A 17,299-nucleotide genomic window follows, 5' to 3' on the forward strand; every position below is an offset into this window, starting at 1 on the left:
TGCCCATTCCCCACTCTTCCAAAGAAATCAAAAAGTGAGTGCACTTTGCCATCTGATCACTGGCAAAGGAGACCCTCAAATAGATTAAAAGCTGCCCTTTGTGCTCTGTAATTTTCAACCAACAAAGACCACTGACAGGTTAAAGGTCACTATACTCTAGGGGAGGGAGGGAGAAAAAAAGCTGTTTTCCCCCACACATAATCTATTGTCTTAGGATTTGTGGTTTTTTTTTTTTAAAGAATGAATTCTCCCCAAGTTACAGTTAAGATTCCTGCCCCCCACCCCCCTTTAATAAAGGCAAGCCAAATGCTTTCAAGGAAAATAAGGCTGAGTAAAGAGAAACAGCTGCATTTAGTCAAGGTACTTGTTTTTAGAATTTCCAGCTGAATAAGAGCATCAGTACAGCACTACTCCATAAAAATATTTCACATAGGAGAACTCAGAGTCCTTGGGGTAACCCAAGAGATAAGACAGTGAACAAATGGGGGTGGTGTGCCTGACAGAAAAGTGGAGGCATCAAAGGGTGGATTAGGACACACAGATTCAGACATAGCCAATGTGTGGATTTGTTACAAGACAGGGTTTTTTTCTTCTAATTTGGGGAGTTAGATTTGGGACCAAGATGGGGGCTAACAATACAGATGCAAAAAAAATGAAGCGAAGAGGGTCACTGTACCATTAAAAAAATGTATAGAGGAGAAGAGAGGGAGGTTCAGAAGACAACTGTGACAAACAGGGCAGCTTTGAAATGAATGTGTTGAATTTATTATATTCTTTTTTTTTTAAAAAGGCAAGCTGTATGTAATAGGGATTTGTGGTTTCATGTACAATCTCCCTATACTTCTGTGTATGTGGAACTGTTCAAGTCTGATGTTTCTCAAATACAGAACAACAATAAAAAAAAGCTGTTTTTCAAAAAAAATTAAAAATGGGGGTGATAAAGTCACTGTTCCTCCCTTTTAAATAGAAGGGTAAGTTCTCTCTCACCAGTGGCCCTCCACCCATCTCCAAATCTCATTGGTGTTTATGAATCTGGTCTGAAGCTCTGCATCTCTGAGAAAATACACTATGATCTTTTACATAATTGCCACCTCATCTTGGAGAGGAGAGAAAGGCAGCAACATCTCCCCCTCCAACAACTTCAAACATGTTGCCTGCCCTCATTTTCTTGCCGAAACGGGCTTTTTCCACCGAAACATGTTTTATGTGGCAAACTTTGTTTTTTTCTGACATCTGGCACCAATATCATCTGGCAAGTCTGGAGTTACTGTTCCGTTTTTGAACTCCTGCCATGTTGAGATTACTCAACAGGGCCCAGGTTCCCCCTCACTCCACACTCTCCACAGCCCCCCCTCCCAAGTCCTATTCCTTGTAAGTTTTTGATATTTGTTGTTTTCTGGTTTCCAGTACTTAATATAGTGTTTTTAAAAGGTTGACTGAGAATTTGGGGGGTGGGCGAGATGTCCACAATTCCCTCCCCTCCCCCCCAACAACCCAACCCAAAGAAGGAACTGGATAAATGACTTTGGAACTGGAAAGCAGAGATAAGACAGATTTGAAGGGCCTGGGTTACAGCCTGATCCAATCAATAAAGAATTTGAGAGTCAACCATTTGTGCAAGTCTTTGTGCATTAAATGAAAGGCAAAGGCTTCAAAGACATGCTTATTAAGTGTGCCTTAAAAAGAAATCAATGCCAGATGTAACCAAAGCTGCTGGGTTAGTCTTTCCTCCAGTCCCTGCTTGCTCCTCAGAACCCAATGGCCCCTTTCCCCCTGAAGTTCACCTGCAGTTTCACTCAAAGTCCAGCCAAAAGTCAAAGCTTAAGATCAAAATGAATCCCTGGAGGTGCACACATTTGTGTAATTAGTTTCACCTCATGTCTGTTCAAGATAAAAAAAAAAAGTGTGTGTGTGTGTGTGTGTGTGTGTGTGAAACATTCTAAAATCCCTTTTATAACTGTTTGGTATTGTCTCCACCTACATGTAAAAGGGGAGACAACTAAGTCTAGAAACATCTAGCTTAACAATAACTTACATGTTTCTCCTACCTCCAAAAAGAAACAAATTTTAGAAAATTCTATGGAGTTTCTTGGGAATTATTCTATGGAATACTGTAAAGAATACATTGCAATAGCTTCTCTGAAAGTCTGGGACATGGCTGCTAAGAAAAATGTAAGCCTGGTCTGGAAGCCACCATGATTTCAGTGCCTCTGTCCATCTTTGGCCAGAAGGGGCCTATACAACAAAGCCAGCCTATGCCCAGAGGATCAGAGGGTCTCATTTTCACCACAGGGCAGGCACGGCTAAAACCCTGCTGCCAAGAGGCATGATAAAGCTAGAAGCTGGAAAAATAAAAACAGCACTTTGCCAAAATAGGATGACTTCTTCAAGGCACAAATTTTTATGCAGCTAATGGTACAGTTAGTCAAGAAAGAGCCAACACTGAGACTAAAAGGAATGCCTTACAATGAAAATAAATCAAGGGGGAAGGAGGAGTCAGAATTTCTATATGAACTGTGTATTAATTTTAGAAGTTGTGGGAAAAATTTTCATTCACATTTGTGGGGGTCTGTGAATACCTCCATAACATTAACAGAAGGCAACCAAAGTCTCCTATATGGAAGTCAAAATAATCATGGGCTTGGGCCTAAAGGAATAGGAAAGGTGGACTTATCCAAAACCCACAGCTGCCTAATAAGTACACAAGTGCACCTTCCTGATGTGACTCTGATCTTCTGAGTAAAGGAAAAGTGCTGAAGCACTTCTATGGGCATATCAGGCAAAAATGTTGGTCTACAGGCATGGTAATTCCATCAATTTCCTGAGTAAGGGCCTCAGTCCATTTTTCCTTTGGAATGGAAATGGTAACCTATTGTCTTCCTCTCCCCCAAACCTACTACATTTTCCCTTCTACAAAAGAATATAAATTCCTTAGAAAGGACCCATTCCAGGCACCAAATGGCTTTACAGTAGGGCTGAATATTATAGTTTCCTGAGAAGAGAAGGGAATGATAAAATACAAAGCTCCAGATTGGAGTCAAAGGTCCTAGGTTTGAATTTTGACTGCGCACTTCCTATTTGAATCTGAGTAAGCTGTGTAAGTTTTCTAGGCCTCAGTTTCCTCATCTATAATTTCAGGAGACTGGCTAAGCTAATCCTCAAGACCCTTTACAGCCTTAAATCTATGCTCCTAGAATCCCTACCCATATAAGAGAAAGGGTAAATGAGGCTCAAGCAACCCCATTAACTACAAAAATTTACCAACACCTTTCCCTACTTCTAGTGGTTATTTCTCCCAGGGTTAGGGGGAAAAGAAGGAGAGGAAAGAAAAGAGGGAAACCTAAGCATCTCCACAAAATTTGGCAACCCAGTATCCTCCATTTTAAAGTTTATCTCCCCTCACTTCCACCCTCCTCCCCCTACCCTTCGTGGGTAGAGTCAGGCTGAGGAAGATTCCTCATGACTCTGGTTCTTAGTTCTAAGCAAACAAACCCTGAAGAAGAAAGAAGCCACAAGATTCTTACCTATAATTTCCCTTTTTGCTGAGCTGCTCTTTAAAGTGGCCAAGTGTCAGACTCTGCGCCTTCAACATCCTCCTGTATGGAATTTCTTCTCCACAGAAAAAATAAGTGACGATCAGCTCACTGGCTTGAAGGGAGTGTACACTTGCCAGTTTCTTTGGCTCTCTGTGACTGAAATAAAATGAGATGCAACTAAACAAATGCAAAAGAAAAGGGGAAGGGTGGGAAGGCATCCTTGGCAGAGACAGAGAGAGAGCTAGAGCTTTGAGTCTGAGGAGTTTCTTGGAAGCACAGTGTCAGAGATGCCCTAGGTCAGGAATGAACCCATATCTCTCTCTGGTCAAGAGACTGGTTCCAAAGAGATGACTGCTATTGTTTCTGTAATTCATTCTTTGATCTACATCTTCTTGAGGATAGGGGTTCTTGACCTTTTTTGTGTTGTGGTGCCCCTATGGCAGTCTGGTGAATGTTTTTTAAATGTATAAAATAAATTTAAAAGTAAACCATTTATATTGAAATACAATTATTAAAATATTTTTAAAAAATAAGGCCCCACATTAAGAACCCCTACTTTAGGATTATTTGGACTATTTTCTTCAAATGCTGCTTATCAATTATTTTTCTTCTATGGTGGTCCCTACAGGATGTGTTTAATATTACTGCTATTTTGCATCTATTATTGTATCTATTAAGTGCATCTATTAGTATATCTATTTGTATCTATTATTTTATCTATTAGTCTATAGAATATGGTCAATGTTTTCTATTGGATAACCTTTTGGAAGCAAGGTTGGGATACACAGGGGAGAAAGGGGGATTTTTTTTTTATTCCTTAAATTGCATATGACTCCTCCTTTCTCTTCTGAAGAGAGAGAGAGCAAGTTAAAATAAACTGGATGGCCAGAGAAGTTCTATCCAAGGATGACTAGATAAGGCCACAGAACTGAGAAACCACAGTGAATATAGTGAATGCCATGCTGCCATGCCCAATATATATACATGATCGGAGTGTTAGGAGGTCAGAGTATGAGAGCAAATCTGGAAGACTATATTACTGTGAACTAAGTCTTTTTTTGAGTGGCCTCAGGAAAAAAATGCTAAGAAAACTGCTCCTCTTAAGGTCAATCAATTAAAAATGAAAGGATGCAATCAGGTCATTGCTGAAAAGGCTAAGGAAGAAAACTCTATTTTGACAACTTGAGATTACTGTTCTTGTTAAAAAAGACGTCCTGTAATTAAACTAATCCAATGTTCTTTGTCCACTTTGTCCACTTTGCAAGAAAGTAAATTAAAAGAAGAAGGAAGATTTGGGAAAAGGTTTTGTTCTTTGAGCTTACAAAGCTTGCCTTTTCCAGGTATGGTGGCTGTAGATCACCCTTCACTAGCTAACCCTTTAAGAGGCAATATGTGCTCTCTTATAGCTCTCTTGAATAGCTACCTTACACACTTATCTTTTTGGCAATTATCCACATAAGTGTGTGGATAATTTTCTCCTACTTCCCAAGTACCTCTTAGCTCCAATCCAATTCCACCTGCTCCCCATCCCCATTGGTTTGTATCTTGGAAATACATGCCAAACAATCTGAAAAGATAAAGCCTGACAAAGAAGTAATTTCTGGTTCAGCTTGGGGATTATTACCTCCGTCTCCTACCTCCTCCCATGAATATATAGTATAAGTAAAAAAGTGTGTGAAAAGCTAAACTTTAGCTATGAAATCATGAAATCAATGACACAAAAAATAAAGAGACAGAGACTTAGAACGATGCACTTACTCTTCTGGGGCCAGGCTAGGGTTGCAGAAGGAGGTACCTCCCACATGACCAATAGTAGCGTGGTTTTTATCCTTCTGTTGACTTGACGTACAGCACCTAGGAGACACACCCAGAGATGCACAATTTATTGCCATTCTTGCCACATTTTACAATCAGAAAAGTATAGCAGGGCAGTGAGGTGGTACGGTAGCTAGAGCCTGAACCTGGAGTCAGGAAGACCCGAGTTCAAATTCAGCCCTCAAACACTTCCTTGCTTACCACCTTCAGGGTCTGCCTCGGTTTCCTCAACTAGTAAATGGGGATAATAATCTCCTAGGGGTGTTGGAAGGCATCAAAGAAGATAATATTTATAAGATGCTTAGCACAAGTCCTGGAATATAGTAGGTGCTTAATAAATGCTTGTTTCCCTTTCCTTTCCTTCTTGCTCTAAATGCACTCCAAATTAGAAAATAACACCGGAGTTTGCCACAGACACAATAGAACCAACATACTATAGGATCATAGCTCTAAAGGGACTTTTTAAGAGTCTTCTAATCCAACCCCCTCATTTTTTTTTTTTGCAGATGAGGAAACAGAAGCCTAGAGAAGTTAAAAAAAAAAAACTTACTCAAGGTCACACAGATTATAAATGCCAGGAGATGAAGCTAAAATTCTTTTGAGAACCACAGTAAGGCCTTGGAGCTACCTAGTGTTAGGGATTTTGGGGGAGAAAAGCCACTCCTACACTTTCACTAAGAGGAATCAGAATGGACCTCGCAGTCAGTCATTATGTGACAGGCAGATATTCTAGTGGAATGAGAGAGTGCTGGATTTAGAGTCATCAAAGTCCCAATTTCAAATCTGCTTCAGACACTTGCTAGTTGTTTGACCCTGGGCAGTTATTAAACTTCTCCCAAGTCTTAGTTTCTCCATCTGTAAAATGGGGATGACGAAAACAATAGTTCCTATCTCCTAAGGTTATCGTGAAGATCAAATGCATGTAAACTTGCTTCCAAACCTTAAAGGGCCATATAAATGCGCTTAGCTATTTTTATCAAAGAATAGAATTCTCTTATTGACCAGGATGATTCATTCACTCATCCTCATCTAAGCTGTCCTTAGAATCCTAGGGCAGGAAAACTTCCTAGGAATCACCTAAGCCCTAACCTGACCTTTGGGAAAGCTTCAGCTAACCTGCTCTGTGTGCTGACTGCCTATAAGAAGCTGGTTTGACTCTGGCTAGCACTAGAGTTGACAGTTAGCCAAGGCTTTCCTTGGAGGTTGAGAAAAGGCTCTAAGCCCACAAAGATTCCTGATTGTCAAGAAACTAAATTTAGTCATGGCTCAGAGTGGTGGAGAAGAAAGTGAGGATCAGATTCTGAGTCAGGAAGATCTGAGTTCAGACATTTACTAGCCAAGTGACCTTGGGCAAATCACCTAACTTTTCCTAGCCTGAGTTTCCCCATCTGTACATTAGGGATTATAATAGTATCTACCCACCTCACAGGGTTGTGAGGACCAAATGGGGAAAAGCACTCTGAAAATCTTAAAGTACTCTATAAATGCTAGATTATCATGGGCACCACTTGTTTGGAAGCATGGAGAGGTGGAGTTTGGCCTGGACTAGAGGGCTGGAAGTCCTGGGTCTTGGGTACTTAATAGCTATGTGCCTGGCAAATCACTCAACTTTCGTCATCCTCAGTTTCCTCATCAGTAAAATGGGAATAACAGAGATTATCTAACAGGCTTTTTGGGAAGATCATGTGTGTAAAGTGTTTTGTAAACCTCAGAGTGCTATAAAAATGGGATTGGTATTTTTGATTGGACAAAAGGTCCCATCTGGTAGCAAAGACAACCTATCAAATCAATTGTCTTTTTCCACTTACCGTTGCTTTTGGGGCTTGGACACTTCAGCCAACCTACGACAAGCCTCCTCCAGCTGAGCAAGGGTGTTAGGGGGACCCAGGGGGGCCACACCAGAGTCTTGTGTGAAGGGATGGGTATGTGGTATGGTACGTGAGTGCCCCATGCTACTTCCCCAGAGATGGGGGCGGGTGGTTCGATCACCAATGGCTCCTTGGGCTGACTCCAAAGGATAGGCTTTTTTTGTGTTCTGGGCACTGAGAAGAAAACAGAGAGAAAGCAAAAAGAAATTAGATTTTTTAAAACTGCAAAAATATTACTTCAAGAGAAATTCCTTTTCTGAGGGGAGCAGGAAAGGAGGGAGGGGAGAGAAAGGGGAAGCGGTGAGGGGGTGGGGAACCTACTATAGTCCAGTTCAACTTCTAATATTAAGATGGCAGGAGCAAACAATTCCACTTGTTTTCAGCTTACTGTATAAATTAGCTAGTCCCATAATACCTCTGTAATGACTATCTGGACTGTGCCACCTGGGTGTTTACCTATGAGGCTTGTGCTTGTTCTGTCTCTCGCTCTCCAGCATCCACTGCCAGACATTCTGTGACCTGTCCCCCTCATTCCCAGGTAGTTGTAGTCCTGTTCCGACAGGGACTCCTTCCTTGGCTGACAAGGCCAAACATAGTTCTGTCACCTTTCCATTCCGCTTTGATAAGGTATTACCTCGGCTGCTGGAAAAGAAGCAATGAGAACCAAGCCCCCACCCACAGAGATACAGTTAATTTCTAGGATTCTTGGAGTTTGTTAACTGGGAACTAGAAGGTTGGGGGGACAGTGTGTGTGGGAGGATTGTCAAGAGGATGGTACTCATCCATCTGGGTTTACCATAATTTCTCTCCAAGTAGGCTAAAATTTGTGATATTTTTGAAAAATTTCTGAATCTAGTTCACTAGGGCTTCGGCCTGGAGGATAGTCCCCAAATGAGAACCCATGGTGTGCCTGCCACTTACCTAAAATGCTCCACTGGTGCCAGCTCTGGTCCCTTGGAGTGACTCTTGCATTTTGAGCACAAATAATAATCCTTGCCCCCAAGGCAGAAGCATTGCACCTTCTGAGCTGCCTCCACTTCAATCTGCTCCTTGGTTTTAGGAATGGTGTGGTGGTGGATGTAGTGGTGGTATACATGTTTAGTCATCTGCTTTGTAACAAAGCCTTTGCCAAGTGGGCAAAGAGCTGAAGCAATTGCTGGGGGTGGCAGCCGACCGCTGGGTTGGAGTAAGGGGTGATAGTGGTGATGGTGGTCAGGGGAATGGGAACGGGGACTGTGCCGTCCCATGCCTGGGGACTGGCAGCCAGGAGTCTTCAACACCCTTGACAGGTGGTCATCTAAGATAGCTTGGGGGTCTTCTTCATAGCTTCCAGATGGTAAGAAGGAAAGTGGGTGCTGTGCTGATACCTCCCGAGTGTTGACAGGCAACTCTGACCCCTCTTTCTCTTCATCCTGGAAGTTACAATAAGATGTAAAAAGGAATACCCAGTCAGCCAGGGAATGTGTATAGGTGAGAGGCAGGGAAAGAGGTTAGAGATTAAAGAAACCCATTTAAATACCCTTTCTAATACACTCAGTCTTGGGGCAGTTAATATAACTCAGGGAGAATGAACCCTAGAGGATCTTCCATACCTAGAAAAGGAAACTCATTCTCTATGAAGAATTGTTTGGTTATACCCACCTCCCACCCCAATTTCCCATCATTCCTCTTGCCCCATGGAAGGCAGTGGAGTGAAGAGAGGGAGCAACAAGGAATGGGAGGGGATGAGAGAAAAGAAGAAAGGAGGTAGGTAGCACCTGCACGCCGGCTCGCGAGCACGCTTGCATGCACACACACACACACACACACACACACACACACACACACACACACAGAGTGAGTGCTCAGAATTACCAGGGGAGAAACTAAGTAAGCCTCATACCTCCTTGATCTGCTGCAGCCTCTCCTCCAGATTGTCCAAACTTTCTTGTTCTTTCTTTAGCTTCTCCAGCCGGGAGATCAACTCAGCGGCAAAAATGGCCGGTTCTATGGGTGTCATCTCCTTAGGCAGGCGGTGGGTTCTCTACAAAATACCAAGAAGGAAAGAACAAGCCATATTTAACAGGCAGGGTGAGCGGTGGCAGCAGCTTCGCCAGAGCTACCCTGGCCCCACTATGCTCACTGCATCTCCATGTTTGGATGAAAAGACGATCGCAATGAGGCAAAGGCTGCTTGGGATTTTTATGAACCAGAGCTGTGGCCTCATGGAGAGCCATCGTCCCCACCAGCTTTTGCCTTCGGCAGGAGCAGTTGGTCGCACTCTGAGAAGCCCTGCTTGTTCTCTCTGTAGTACAACCAGCCCATCAGTAGCCACTCTGAAGTAGAAAATCTTCAAAGACTGTTGTCAAACATCAAAAAAAAAAAAAAAAAGCCCACTGAGGTGGGGAGGGGAGAAACCAACTCAAAGAATAAAACGTAGAGTCTAAACAGAAAGAGTTGGAAATTAAAAAAAATAAGATTGGGAAGGGGGAAAAAAGGAGTCAAACTGCTCCAGATCAGAGAAGAAGTGGTAATTTATTTCCTGACCGCACACTGGGCGGTAGTGTTGAGGTAGTGTTGTCTCAACAGTGTCCTAGATCTATCTCTTTTTTCTACCCCCCACCCCCCCTACCATCTCTTTGTATAGAAAATGAAGAAAGCTGCTGCAGGCTGGTAGCAGAACACTGCTGAGTCTGGCTGCCTGAAGCTGATCTGTCAAGGGAAAAGGGAACATCTCCAAATCAAGTACAGAATATAAAAAGGCAACAAGGATGCCTGCCAAAAGAAGCAAGCACAGAGAACACCCACTACCACAGAGTTCTCCAGCCACTGCCTATTATGTCTCCTCCCCCTCACCCCTAGCCCCCCACCCTCCTTACCCTCTCCCCCTAATTTCTCCCTCTCTCTTTTGAAGCGGAAAGTCAAGCTGCCAAGGCCAGCATTCTCCCCACCAGATGAGACAGGCCTCGCTACAGCAACCACTTAGCTGGAGAAATGATGTGAGGGGAGAAAAAGGCCACTCTGTTGGAAATTGTCATTTTTACACAAGCTGGCTCTATTCAGCCCCTGATCAAAGCACTGCCTTATGGAGAAAGTCGATTTGCACACCCCAGGACAAAATAATCTAATTTACAAGCTTGGGCTATAGAACTTTTCTTTAAATAAACACACACACACACACACACACACACACCCAAAGCCAGAATATTATCTACAGTATTTGGGTGGGGGGGATTTCAGGGTTGGTTCTGGGGTTCTTTGGCAGAGAAGATCAAGAGAGATGCTGGTGTAGACAAGTAGGTTAAAGAAAAAAGTTCATTTTAAGACAAGATAAGTTTTTACCCGACTTTGTAAACAGTTTTCACAGAGGACCAACTTCACACAAGGGCTCTGTAGAATTAGCAATTCACTGTGTTAATTTTCTAAAAGCAACATAACTTGAGCTAACTGGAATCTCTGAAGCTAGCAAGAAGAATTTGTAAACAGAGACATTTGCTATAAATTGAGAACTTTTTTCCCTCTCTTGATTAAATGACTTCCTTGCCAACCCTAAAGTCTCAGGGTAACAAAACGTAAAATGTAAGAGAGAGGACTAGCTAAGCCTTGGAAATAAAGAAGACAACCCAGAAGTTTTATCCAGTCATGACCTTCTCAATAAAGCAAGTAGGTTTCATGAGGACATGCTAGGGAGTCCTTTACCAAGCATTCAAAGTCAAATTTCCTCAAATACTACATCTACGCTGCAATAAGGGTAAGGGCTCTAACCTCATCCCACAAATGAGCTAGTCCATGCCCCCTAGGGAAGGTATGAGAAGTTTATCAAGGGAATATGGAGAATATTTGTTAACTCTATCATCCTATTGAAATTAATCTCTATTTTATTCCTTATGTGCTTATGTATTAAGTGCAGAATTTATTTCCTTTCATACTGCACAAGGGATACAGAAAGATTTACTGAAAGATAAGTGGTGGGGGGTGGGGGGGTGGGGGAGGGTAGGAAAGTACAGGACTGAAAAGTTGGGATCCTCTACACTAAAAAGACTACTGATCATGTCCATCATCAGTCTCACCCTTTAACCAATCCCCTCCCCAATGTTTCTGTTTGCAGAAAAGCAACTTGCTTCTGTTGTGTGAAAGAATGAAACACTATCATGTAAAAAGTTACTCTTGAGGTTCTCCTGGGCTCCTGGAACTGTTTCATTCTTGTCTTTTTAATCTCTAGAGTTTAGCACAGGGCCTGGCACATTGTAGGCACTTAATGCTTCACTGGTTGATTGAGCATTTCCCAGGCCTGCAGCTTTGGTCATCATTTACTACCACTTAAAAAAACCTACCCTTCCATACACACTCCCCCTATTCCCCAACCAAACACACAAGAGGCCTAACTCCTCATATCCTCAGTCTGGGTAGATCTCAGAGCAGAATGCCTTTCCACCCACTCCTTTCACACAATGCTCAGCCAACACATGGCTGATGTGGCGGTTTCTTTTTCCTCCAATCTAGTACTCACCGGGAAATGAGGTAGAGAAACTTGGCCATTGGCCTTCACACTTCGATGCATTTCTCTCTGTAGCTGTTTCTTGCTTCCCATTCTGTAAGGAGGGATTCCATCTCTGTAAAGTCAGGCAACAAATCAGCATCCAAAATACCAAAAAATCACTCATTTCAACCACGCCAAGATGCTTCTAATTGATGAAGCCATAGTCCACAGTAAAATTAAGAGCAATCATCTTTGGAATACCCCAAACCGAATTCACCAGAGATCCTAAATCTTAAAACAGGGAGAGACTGCCTGAGGTCTATTCACTCATCTGCCCCCTTGCTTTAGGCCCAGATTACATTTAACTGTCCCAGACAGATGATTAATTTTTCCTAACTCTTAAAAAAGTCCCTAGGATTGATTCCATGATTCCATAGTGAACAATCACCACCAATTCTTTCCTGTAACACTGTGAGATAAACTCTCTTAAAGAGCATTCGAAAAGAAATACCACGGTATGAACAGACTTATTTTCAACTTAATCATCAAAACTCCTTGTCATTTCTGAATCCTCCCCGCCTTGTAAATCACTTTAATAATTTCCCTTAGTTCATTTTGTTTGCTTTCTATTAAATCTGTTAGTCAGTCATGTCTCTTTGTGACCCCATTGGGGTTTTTATGTCAAAGATACTTGCCATTTCCTTCTTCAGAGTATTTTACAGATGAGGAAACTGAAGCAAATAGGGCTGTGACTTGCCCAGGGTCACACTGCTAGTAAGTGTCTGAGGCTGGATTTGAACCTAGGAAGATGAATCTTCCAGACTCCAGGCCCTATACCCTCCCTAGCCACTGTGCCACCTACCTGCCATTTAAAAAAATAGCTAGCACTCATATAGCACAATAAGGTCTGTAAGTGCTTTACACGAGATCTCATCTGATCTTCACAATGACCCTGTCAGGCAGGGGCTGTTGTTATTTCCATTTCATAGAAGAAAAAACTGAGAGGGGTTAAGCCCAGGGTCTCACAGCTTGTGTCTGAAGCAGAATTCAAACTCATGTCTTCCTAATACTCTATGCAATGTAGCACTGTATCCAGTGGGAATCAGGAAAGCTGCAATAGCACTATAGTATGGTAGAAAGCACACCTGATTTAAAGTCAAAGAACTCAGCTTCAGATCCTGACTCTGTTATTTACTTCTTCTGTGACTTCTTGCAAGTCACTTAATCTCTCTCTGTATCTCAATTCCTTCATTTATAAATCAGCAAGGCAAAACTGGATGTTAGCAAAAGGCCTAACACTATGGTTCTAGGAGCTTCCTGGGGCACAGGAAGTACAGTGGAGAGAATTCAGGGCCTGGAGTCAGGAAGACCCAAATTCAGATCTGGACTCAGAAACTTACTGGCTGTGACCTGGGGACCCTGGGCAAGTCACTTAACCCTGTTTACCTCAATTTTCTTGTCTGTAAAATGAGCTGGAGAACAAAATGGCAAAACACTCCAGTATCTTTTCCAAGAAAACCCCATAAGGAGTCATAAAGAGTCAGATACAACTGAAAAACACTGAGCAATAGAAGAAGCTTCCTGGAGAATAAAAATGGGAAAATAGTACTCACGAAATCCTATTCCAGTGGTACTTATAGACACCACAACATCCTATCCTGCAAATAGGAAGTTGTTGGGAAAAAGAGGACAACAGGGAAATAGAACCTATAATTAAAAATAATGAAGCAGGCTGAAAACAATTTGATAAATTGATCCCTTCTCTGGTCTTCAGTTTCAAAGGCTTCTTTCTGAGGGCATGTGTTTTCTACATGGAAGACCCCATGCTATCAATCTAATGACTGGCTAGGTAGAGCTCTTTGTAAAAGCAAAACAACTGTCTTGAAGTTCCCATAACAGTCACTTTTTGCCTCATAATCTTCCCCCCCCCCATTGAAATCATAAAATCACAGGATCATGAGGGCAGCTGGGTTGTTAGGATCTAATCCTATACCAGAACATACTAAGCTATGTGACCTTAGACAAGTCACTTAATCTTTCTCAGTCTCAGTTTCTTCATCTGTAAACGGTGATAATAATAGTAACATAATACTAATAACAGCATCTTTGGAAGGTTCAAATGAGATTATGTATGGTGCTTTGTAAATACTTTAAAGTGCCATGTAAATGCTACCTATTATTACCAACTCCTTCATTTGACAGATGAGTAAACTTATGTCCAGAGAAGTGACAGAGCCAGGATGCCCTCTGACCCCAAATCTGACCCTCTTTCCCCTGAACCACATGGATTAGAGATGCTGGTTTGTTACTCTGGTTTCTGGTGTTATTTTCTTCTCTCTAGGCCAGTTGAAGGAAAAGAAAAAAAAAAGAATGTGGATGAAAGGGGCAGTACGGAGGAGAAGAAATCAGGTCACTGCCAGATTTATGAGAATCAGGAATGAGTGATTTTAAAAATCCCCACATCATCCTATTTGTTGCAGTTTTGATGCTTAACCTAAGGTAACTCCTGCTGGACAGTGAGGGAGAAAACAGAGGTTGTAACTTGTGAACTCAATAAATAGGTTTTAGAAGAGTCTCCAAGGAGATGTGACTATAAATTCCCAGGCCAATCTTCTTACAAAACAGCCCCACATTCTTGTCAGCTTCTTCTCTAGTTCTTAAATGTCTGATCTGTCTTCTTGGCCAGTTAAGACTGTGGGCTGAAGAACTATCAAATTTTAGGCACTAAATAGTAGAGTTAATTATAAACATTTTAGCTAACTAGCCTTGTGCCCGGTCAATCTGTTTCTATGGAACATTGGTTTTGAAGTGTGTACTCGGTCAGATGCCATTTAAGTCTAGCCAATTAGTTTAGCCTTTTGACTCAGCTGTGCCTGACCTAACCTGAATGTGGTTTGACTATGGCTTTGAAATATCAGACTCCTGCACACACGCCTTCACTCCCGTCTTCATTTGGCAACAATTCTGAAGCGAGTTTGTGATCTTGCCAACATCAAAAGCCTGGTTTGTAAGATAAGGTAATATTTGAAGTTTTCTCAGTTTCATTCCCTTGTGTCCAAAGTCAATCCATAAATAAGATATAAGCAAATAATAATAATAATAAAGATGCCTCCCACCTTCCAGGAATGGAAATTATCTTTTTCATGATTTGACACCTAGATCCCACCCCCAAAGTATAAAATCCAACTATCACCTAAGAAAGAGAGGGAGAGGGATGAACAGTCTGCTTTCTTGGCTTTTGGCAACTTTTAAGTGTCTAGACCATACATGGAAAGAAAAAAGCCTGCTGCCTCTCATATTGTCAGACTTTATACTTTATCACAGCTAAGTTCAGACCCCCTGGAATGACACTGTAATCTTTCTGCCCCAAAGCCCTAGGACTACAGTTTAGGACCCATGCTGGGATTCCAGACATTGAACTTTTTTTTCCAATTTAAATTTATGTACCTTTTTTTCCCTATCATCTTCATTTCCAAGTACCTCCCTCCCTATTTCCCTTCCCAGAGAGCCTTAATCTTTATAACAAAGAATGAAAGAACCAAAAAAAATACAATCAAACTAACACATCAACCAAGTGCAACATTATATTCAGGGTTCCACACCCACAGTCCCCCCAACTCGTCTTGTATGGAAGGGAAGGGAGAAATTACATTCTCCTATTTTTTTCTCTGGGGCCAAGCTTGGTCATTCTAATTTCACAGCATTCAGTTTTGATTTTTGTGTGTGATCTTCTTTGCATTTACATTGTTATAGTTGTTATATTCTCCTAGTTCTACTTACTGGCAGTGAACCTTTTAAAAAGCCATTTCTTCAGAGGCTGGAACTCACCTAGTAACAGGCTCATGAAAGAGCATGCTCACTGATCTACAGAGTATGGAGACCCACACTCCCAGCCACTCTAAATATGGTGGCTTATTCCCCATTAAAACATTCTTCCAATGGGCCTTGAGGGAGAATTTTTAAAATTCTGGCTCTATAAATTCCACTTTTTCTCACTTTGCCTCTCCTGAGAATTAAAAAATACAGCCTCATCTCAACTTCTATCTGGGACTCTTGCAAAAAGATGTTAACACAGAATCAGTGCTACCAAGAACGGAGAAGACAGCTTTTCCTAGGTGTCTAATGAACTCAGACCTTCGGCAGTCAACTAAAGCCCACATATGATGCCCACCCCACCCCCCTTGCCCTATCCTAATTCTCCTCCCCAAGCTTGAGGCTCCCAGCAGTCCAATCAACCCAGCTTCCCCAAGCTCCTCCTAGTCTGCACTGTCTATTGTTACAGCAGGAAAAAACAGCCAGAGCTCTTTTCATGACTGCTTTACCAGGAGCTCCCATTCACTTGTTCAAGTAAATTTCAAAGAGGCCTGCTACCCTCTTATCCCCTTTAAGCTCCCCTAGACCAACAATGGACTGAAAGCAATTCAGTTCAGCTTTTCATCCACCACACATTTTATTTCTCACTTGGTGCTCTTATCTGTATAAGGCCTACAATTCGAATGACTATGAAGAGAGGGTATAATCCCAGCCCTGGGAATCCCCAGTGACCCACCCTATACACTAGTATAGAAATGACTAGCCCCCTGAATGCTCTGCAGCTACAGAACACACACAGCCAGAACCAGGCAGAAATAAAAGCTTCCTTGGGTCTGCTTTATTTAATCAGGACAAACTCTTGTCTAACGGTTCCAAAGTCTGACTACCCCACAAGAACTTTCTGATGGGTTCACTGGTTTGTGAATTACTAGTCAAAAGTAATCTATTCACATTGCTACTGGTCCTCTTTTAAAAGTTTTCTTTTTTAAAAGCAGTTTTTGACCCTTTCCTTAGTTTTGAATGGTTTTCCTACATGTAGGCAAGGCTCAAATAACCAGACCCAAGGTTTTTCCTCATACTTAGGCCGTGCCATTGCTCCGGACTAAGAGATGCCACTATACCAACATGGCACACTCAACCATCCTTTAGCTCTAGTCACAAAGTACAATGGATACTCAAGGATGATTTAATCTATTTCCTCACAAGCAGCTTCCACATGCAGTTCTACAAAGGACTTAGAGAGGTACAGCTGGAAAGAGGCAAGTTACGTTTTTTCCCCGGGGAGGGCCCTAAGATCAAACCGAATAAGCAGAACCACCTCCAAATAAAGCCAGGCAAGCATTTCCTCTGGGAAAGGAGGAGGGGAGATGTAAGAGGAAAACACATTAGGTCCACTTTTTTTTCTAAATAGCTATTAATAAGCTAAAGAGACCTGACCACGAAATAACTAGTGGGGGTCCTAAAATAAAAGATGCTTTGAAAAAGTCTTATTTTCCCCCAAATTGTATATTTTAAATCTGTACAAAGCTCAAAGCTACTTCAACCCCACCCCCAATCATTTTCCAAAGGAAAATTGGAATCTATCTTACTTATTTCAACTCACAGAGGCAAAAGTGGAAAGAATGCTGGATTTGGGATCAGAAGACCCAAATTCAAATTTGAATTTCGCTACTAACGAGCTATGACTTAAGTCAAGTCCCCTTCTCTTTTCTGAGCCTCAGATTCCTCATCTGTAAAATGAGAAGGGATATCTAGACAATCTCTAAGGTTTCCTTCAGTTTGTGATCATGATTCAACAAATTTAATTC

General features: G+C 41.9%; 1 protein-coding gene across 8 annotated transcripts in view; it reads right to left on the reverse strand.

Moving 5' to 3' along the window:
* Positions 1–17,299, reverse strand: part of AXIN2 (axin 2) — a 46,881-nt gene that overhangs the window by 11,335 nt on the left and 18,247 nt on the right. For 7 of the 8 annotated variants that reach the window (XM_069076584.1, XM_069076578.1, XM_069076579.1 and 4 more), the window contains exons 4-10: positions 11,709–11,811; positions 9,102–9,242; positions 8,141–8,631; positions 7,676–7,861; positions 7,160–7,393; positions 5,295–5,390; positions 3,525–3,692 (exon numbers count right to left, since the gene is read on the reverse strand). In XM_069076584.1, coding sequence (XP_068932685.1) covers positions 3,525–3,692; positions 5,295–5,390; positions 7,160–7,393; positions 7,676–7,861; positions 8,141–8,631; positions 9,102–9,242; positions 11,709–11,811 — 1,419 coding nt within the window. The remainder of the gene's footprint in view (positions 1–3,524; positions 3,693–5,294; positions 5,391–7,159; positions 7,394–7,675; positions 7,862–8,140; positions 8,632–9,101; positions 9,243–11,708; positions 11,812–17,299) is intronic. The other variant, XM_069076585.1, reaches the window with a different exon arrangement.

The sequence above is a fragment of the Petaurus breviceps genome, unplaced genomic scaffold, assembly GCF_028583685.1.
Source record: "Petaurus breviceps papuanus isolate PSGF00001 unplaced genomic scaffold, PetGlider_PUasm1.0 90925, whole genome shotgun sequence".
Classification (NCBI taxonomy): domain Eukaryota; kingdom Metazoa; phylum Chordata; class Mammalia; order Diprotodontia; family Petauridae; genus Petaurus; species Petaurus breviceps.